The sequence below is a fragment of the Myotis brandtii genome, unplaced genomic scaffold (assembly GCF_000412655.1).
Source record: "Myotis brandtii unplaced genomic scaffold, ASM41265v1 scaffold29, whole genome shotgun sequence".
Lineage (NCBI taxonomy): Eukaryota > Metazoa > Chordata > Mammalia > Chiroptera > Vespertilionidae > Myotis > Myotis brandtii.
In genome coordinates, this window is record NW_005361075.1 from 2,171,141 (window position 1) to 2,172,180 (window position 1,040).

The following is a 1,040-nucleotide window of genomic DNA, read 5'->3' on the forward strand; positions in this document are numbered from 1 at the left end:
GTAGTTACATTTATATGGATGGTCCTGGAGAACTCAGCTGCTCAGTGAATGTGCATTGAATCAGAACCTTAAATCAAACCCCTGTACAATATTTCTAAGACCTTCTAAGTTCAGCTTGCACATCTCCAGGGATGAGGAACTTACTCTGCCTCGAGGCAGCCCATTCCATTCATTCAGCAGGTATTTCCAGCCTGCCATGTGCCACCCTTGTCTGTACTGAAATGTTCTGACTGTGCTAGAACACTTCCTTATGCATTGAATCAGAACTTTAAATCAAACCCCTGTACGATATTTCTAAGACCTTCTAAGTTCGGCTTGCACATCTCCAGGGATGAGGAACTTACTCTGCCTCGAGGCAGCCCATTCCATTCATTCAGCAGGTATTTCCAGCCTGCCATGTGCCACCCTTGTCTGTACTGAAATGTTCTGACTGTGCTAGAACACTTCCTTATTTGGTGTTGGAATCTCCCCTTCTAACTTTCATCCTTTGATGTTAATTCTAACCACTCCAGAAACAAGTCTAGTGACTAATCAGACACACATAAATAAATACACACACACACATATAAACACACATACACACACACACACACACGCATACACACACAAGTGCATGTGCGCACACAAACACAAGATAGGCTATGCTATAGCGGCCTGACTTCCAGATCTCTCCTTCTCCAAGCCCATCATTCCCTTCTTTAGTCCCTAGAGCAGACCTTGGTCACAGGTCTCTATTGGCTGCTCAGGTGAGAGGGCCATGTGGTCCCCTATCCCCTGTGTTCAGACAACATCCCCCATCCCTTCCATCTGCCCCCCTCACCTTTTTCAGCACCACAAACTCATTCTCAGCAGCCGTGCGCCGGTTAATTTCCTCTTCATACCTGCAGTAGAAGAGGAGGGCATGGTGTTGGTGCAGGTTTGTCTCCACCTCCCTCAGATGCAGGTGTGAAAATCTACCCTGCATCACCCTCTCCTTAATGACCCCCTGAAAAAACAGGTGTCAGCCAATGCCCCCAACTTTTCCATATGGTGGTTCCTAA

At 46.8% G+C, this 1,040-nt stretch overlaps 1 protein-coding gene across 1 annotated transcript in view; it reads right to left on the reverse strand.

Annotated features, from left to right (window-relative positions):
* The window catches only part of KRT7 (keratin 7, type II), a 17,535-nt gene that overhangs the window by 9,523 nt on the left and 6,972 nt on the right, over positions 1-1,040 (reverse strand). Inside the window, exon 4 of the mRNA XM_014542019.1 lies at positions 821-881. Coding sequence (XP_014397505.1) covers positions 821-881 — 61 coding nt within the window. The remainder of the gene's footprint in view (positions 1-820; positions 882-1,040) is intronic.